The sequence below is a fragment of the Microtus ochrogaster genome, linkage group LG7_11, assembly GCF_000317375.1.
Source record: "Microtus ochrogaster isolate Prairie Vole_2 linkage group LG7_11, MicOch1.0, whole genome shotgun sequence".
NCBI lineage: Eukaryota > Metazoa > Chordata > Mammalia > Rodentia > Cricetidae > Microtus > Microtus ochrogaster.
In genome coordinates, this window is record NC_022032.1 from 21,028,327 (window position 1) to 21,033,001 (window position 4,675).

Consider the following 4,675-nt stretch of genomic DNA (forward strand, 5'->3'; position numbering starts at 1 on the left):
AAAAAAAAACAACAAAAAAAAGGGAACTGTTATGGCTATTTGTATATTTGTATATTTGTACATGGTATAAAAGTGTATTGCTGTGACTGGTGCAATTAAAAAGCTAAACAGCCAATAACTAGGCAGGAAGATGTTATGGGGTACTTCTGGAAACAGAGAGGCCTCTGGGAAGAAGAAAGAGGGAGAAACCAGCCATTTACAAATGGGTCAGACACATAGAATGGAACAGACATAAAAGTCATGTGGTAGCATGTAGAGTAATAAAAATATGGGTTAATTTAAGCTATAAGAGCTAGCTAGGAACAAGTCTAAGTTATAGGCTGAGCTTTCATAATTAACAAGAAATCTCCATGTCATTATTTGGGAGCTGGCTGGCAGGCCAGAGAAAGACTCATCACACCTGTGCCTGCCCAAGTCAGCATTATCGTTCAGAGAAGGTTCCAGCTGGAACTCCAGCCAGCCAAGATGAACTTCAAATTCTTCATGTTTAACACTGAAGATTTTGAAACTTGATACCACTAAGTAGCCCCTGCTCTCTGATGTCTCTAAAATAGAAAAATACTTGTTTGAGACAGAGTTTTGCCATGGAGCCGAGGCTGGCCTGACAATCATGAGGGTTGGGATCACAGGAATCACCACACCTGGCCAGAAAATACTTGCTCTGATTGTTTCTGTTGTTGTTTGTTTTGAGATGGAGCCTTGTAGATCTCAGTTGGCCTTGAACTCACTACACAGCTGATAATCTTTCTGCCTATCCCTCTCCTGAGCTCCAGGGGTACAGCTATGCTGGGGATGACATCCAGGGCTATAGACACTGGACCAATCCAGCTGTGTCTCTAGTCCAGACAATCCTTTTAACAAGCACTCACATTTAAGAGATATAAAGTAGTGAGCATTGCTTCTGCCAGATACAAAGGAAAATTAATATTCTGAGCCCATGCGAAAACTGTAAAGTGTTTCCAATGCTCGCGGTGATATTCTCATAAAAGCCTCCCATAGTCAGCTTTGGGGCCCAAATCCTGGTTTAGGATGTGCTCGAAAGGGAAGACAAGCACCCCTTGAGGACATGGCGTCTACATTTGGGTTTTGCTTTAGGAGGGTGTAGCAGAACATTTACCAGGGTGGGAAATCCAGTTGGTGGCTGAGCAGGGTCTGCAGCAGGCGCGCTGTTTTTCCTACACTGGTCTTCACTTGTCTCGGGCCCATTAGTGCAGGAACTCGGGTCTTCTGTGCGACTGTCCTTCACCAAGTGAACCTCAGCCTCCTTTGCAGCCACAGTTTCATCAGAGGCCTCTCTCAGCGTTGTTAAGCTGTGGTGAAGCAAAACAAAAGGAAAATGAAAAGCTGTTTCTGCTCCGGCAGGCGTACTCCATGCAGTGAGCCTGGGCACGCTAATTGGAGAAGTAACAGATTCATACAAGTCATTCAAGACCTGCTGCGACACCTCAAAGTTCTTAACTGAGTAGATCAAGGAAAGTAAGTTCTCATTGTATGTTCCAGGATTCCAGAGTAAAATCACCAGAGTATGGCACAAAAACGTTAATTTCAACGTTGATGTTAAGTTAAAAGTTATGAAATTTGATCAGGTCTCCAGATTTTCAACAGAAATATTCAAGGACCACATACAAATTTTAATTTCAGCATGTAAAAACATGACATCCACTAACTTGGCATTACTTGGCTGGTTACAGAATTAATCATGTAACAGTTGGCTATTCTTAGCTAAGACATGAGGATCACCTACTTCTAGCGTTCATCATCAGGCAGGCACAGACCTGTGTAAAGGGCTGTGGCTGAGCTGTCAGATGATGACTCACTGCCTCACTTGCCCATTAACCAAAGCTGGAGGGTGGATTTGGGTGGTGACAAGAATGTGACGATGTGGCTGGGAGACAGCCCAGCAGTGAAAAGCATTAGCTGATCGATCTTCCAGAGGATCCAGGTTTGGTTTCCAGCACCCAGGTAGTGACTTACAACCCTCTGTAACTCCAGATCCAGAGGGGCAGACTCCCTCTTCTGGTCTCTGAGGGTACTGCATGTGTGTGGTGCACATGTATAAGCAGACCCATATGCATAAAATAAAAATTTCAGAAAATATTTTAGAGGAACACGACCACAATTTACACAGAGTGTATACGAGTATTTTGAAGGCCATGCAACGTGGCAGGCTGTGCCGAGTTTCATGTCCTAAGAATAGAAAGAAGCCTTTTCACTGACTTCTAAATGTCAAGCCTTAATTGCAATCGGTGACATATTGGCAGATTGACACAGACTAGTTATTAAATGTCTAGCCATGAAATGAGCACGAGGGAGAGCAAGCACTGACTACAGCGAACTGAGAGTCCCCAGCCCCCTTCCCAGCCTGCTAAGTACAGTCCTTGAAATGCGAGGTGAGTCGTTGGCTTAAGATGCAGTGATAACCCTTTACATCCCTGGCCGGGTGCAGACGGCACCCACTGAGAGTCTCCACGCCTTTGTACATCACTGCTGGAGGCCTTCCTTCCAAATGTCCTTGACAGCAACATTTGTGACCTTGGCCACCCTGAATTTCTAGCATGAACACATACACACATACAAGTATGTACACAAACACACTGACAGTAGTCCAATCACACGTAACACTACAATGACTGCACACAGAATCTGATCCCAATGGGCTTATATATGGAAGATAGTAAATGCTTCTGTTTTGCGTATCACTAACATTTATTTTTGGAGAAGATAGTGAAAACCTGGGAAGACAGCCTTCCCATACAGGACAGGGCATCCTTAAAGGACGGTCACTGACACCGAGGGGGAGACTGAAAGGGTCAGGGAGGGGACAATACTGAAATGGTCACCTGGACACTCTTTTCTAAATAGCAACTCTGCCTAAACGACATGCCTAGTCAAAAGAGAAAGGAAAGGAAAAAGGCCACTTTTATTAAACTATCTATGACTCTGTAACAATGGTGCTCAACCTTCCGAATGTTGTGACCCTTTAATACAGCTCCTCATGTTGTGCTGACCCCAGCCATAACATTATTTCATTGATAATTCTTAAGTGTAATTTTTGTACTGTTGTGAATCATAATGTAAATATCAGAGATGCAGGGCATCTGATATGCGGCCCCTGTGAAAGCGTTGCTGGGCCCCCAAGGCATCCTGACCCTCAGGTTAAGAACCACTGCTCTATAACACGGTATCATAGCTTTCTAAATGGATAGCGTAGATAAAAAGCAAAAGCACAGGAAAGCAGTAAACATCATTACCGGAAGCAAGACTAGAAAGCACAGTCGCTTTGCTGATTTTGCCACTATCTTGCGTTTCTTCCTCTAACGCTCTAATGGCCAGGGAGAGTCTATAGCCAGCGCTCCCTGGTGTCACGGTGTTTGCCATAAACTAAGCTAGGAGCCTGTAAAGACCCGAAGCCTCGGAGAAACTAAGAGCGCCCCGATCTGAGCGAGAAGGGCCGTGGTCATTTACCAGTCTTCCCCTGGGACCCGCTGTTCTTCAGGCCTCGGCTCTCCCTCCTCCTCCTCCTCCTCCTCCTCCTCCTCCTGGGCCAGTTCTTGTTCCACAGCCAACAGCTCAGCTGAAGTTCTTGCAAGCAAGGCTGACACGGCATCCTGCAGAACAGAAACCGTGTGGCAGTTAACATCAGACACGCTGACTGTGGTTCCTCAGGTGCAGGCTTACACTTCCAGCTGTGAAGAGCCAGCTGGTGCCAGACCCGGTTCTCCTACTGCGAACAAGCATGAAAGCCCAACACGATGAAATAAAAACAAATACAAACTCCCTGATGTTTGAGAGCGAGAAGACTTGATAGGGGCTGTCGGGGCTGGAGGGCTGAGGTCCCAGAGAAAGCAAAGACACAAGAGAGGTGACCATCACTGCCAGTCTAAAGGCATTTAGCAACCTCGACGTGAGGCCCGCAGGCTAAAGAGATGGGCTGTCTGGACTCCGGGCCCACAGGCCACTGCATACAAAGACTGCCATGGAATGCAGAGCTAGTACGACAGTCCACACAGTACGGCTGGGCTGGACGTCACCCAGGGTGTGTCTAGTCAGGCTTCTGCCTTTCCTAAGCTGCATCTGTACAGAGCAAGACAGAAATAAAGCCAAAACCAGCTGCTAGCCACCTGGACAGTAGCAGCTATTTCATGCCTCACAGGGTTCTGGAGGGAGAAAACTTGGGATTCACAATCCCCAGGTAGCAGGCGACTTTCCCATGTTGTCGTCTGCCTTCAGAAGAACCTCAGCTCATCTCCAGAAGAGTACTTCAGCTAGAGCTTTCCAATTCCTTATCCAAACAGCCAGCGTTCAGCTAACTGCTGGTGGCGAGAAGCCAAAAGAAACAACCGACAACAGAGGCAGACCCAGAAGTGATTCAGACACAGCAGCTTTTCAGAGACAGCAATCAAGCTTTTACAACCCATATAAAGAAAAACTGATGTAATTACGGACTATTCTTCTAGGATGAACACAAAGAGAAGCCCATTGGTGCCCTGGAATGAAGCCGCTGCCAGTTACAGAAAAGAGACCCCTTGCTAGCAGAGGACGGAGAAAGGGGGCGTCACAGTGTAGGAGCCCTTACACTGTAGCCTGGGCCAGGGGCAATATGACATTATAGGGCCACGTCTATGAGATCATGAGAAAGGATGGGAGAGAAGTCATGACAAACAGCCACCAACGG

General features: G+C 46.5%; 1 protein-coding gene across 1 annotated transcript in view; it reads right to left on the reverse strand.

Annotated features, from left to right (window-relative positions):
* The window catches only part of Wwc2 (WW and C2 domain containing 2), a 164,935-nt gene that overhangs the window by 19,283 nt on the left and 140,977 nt on the right, over positions 1–4,675 (reverse strand). Inside the window, exons 17-18 of the mRNA XM_005362599.3 lie at positions 3,466–3,608; positions 1,118–1,310 (exon numbers count right to left, since the gene is read on the reverse strand). Of these exons, the coding sequence (XP_005362656.1) occupies positions 1,118–1,310; positions 3,466–3,608 (336 nt within the window). The remainder of the gene's footprint in view (positions 1–1,117; positions 1,311–3,465; positions 3,609–4,675) is intronic.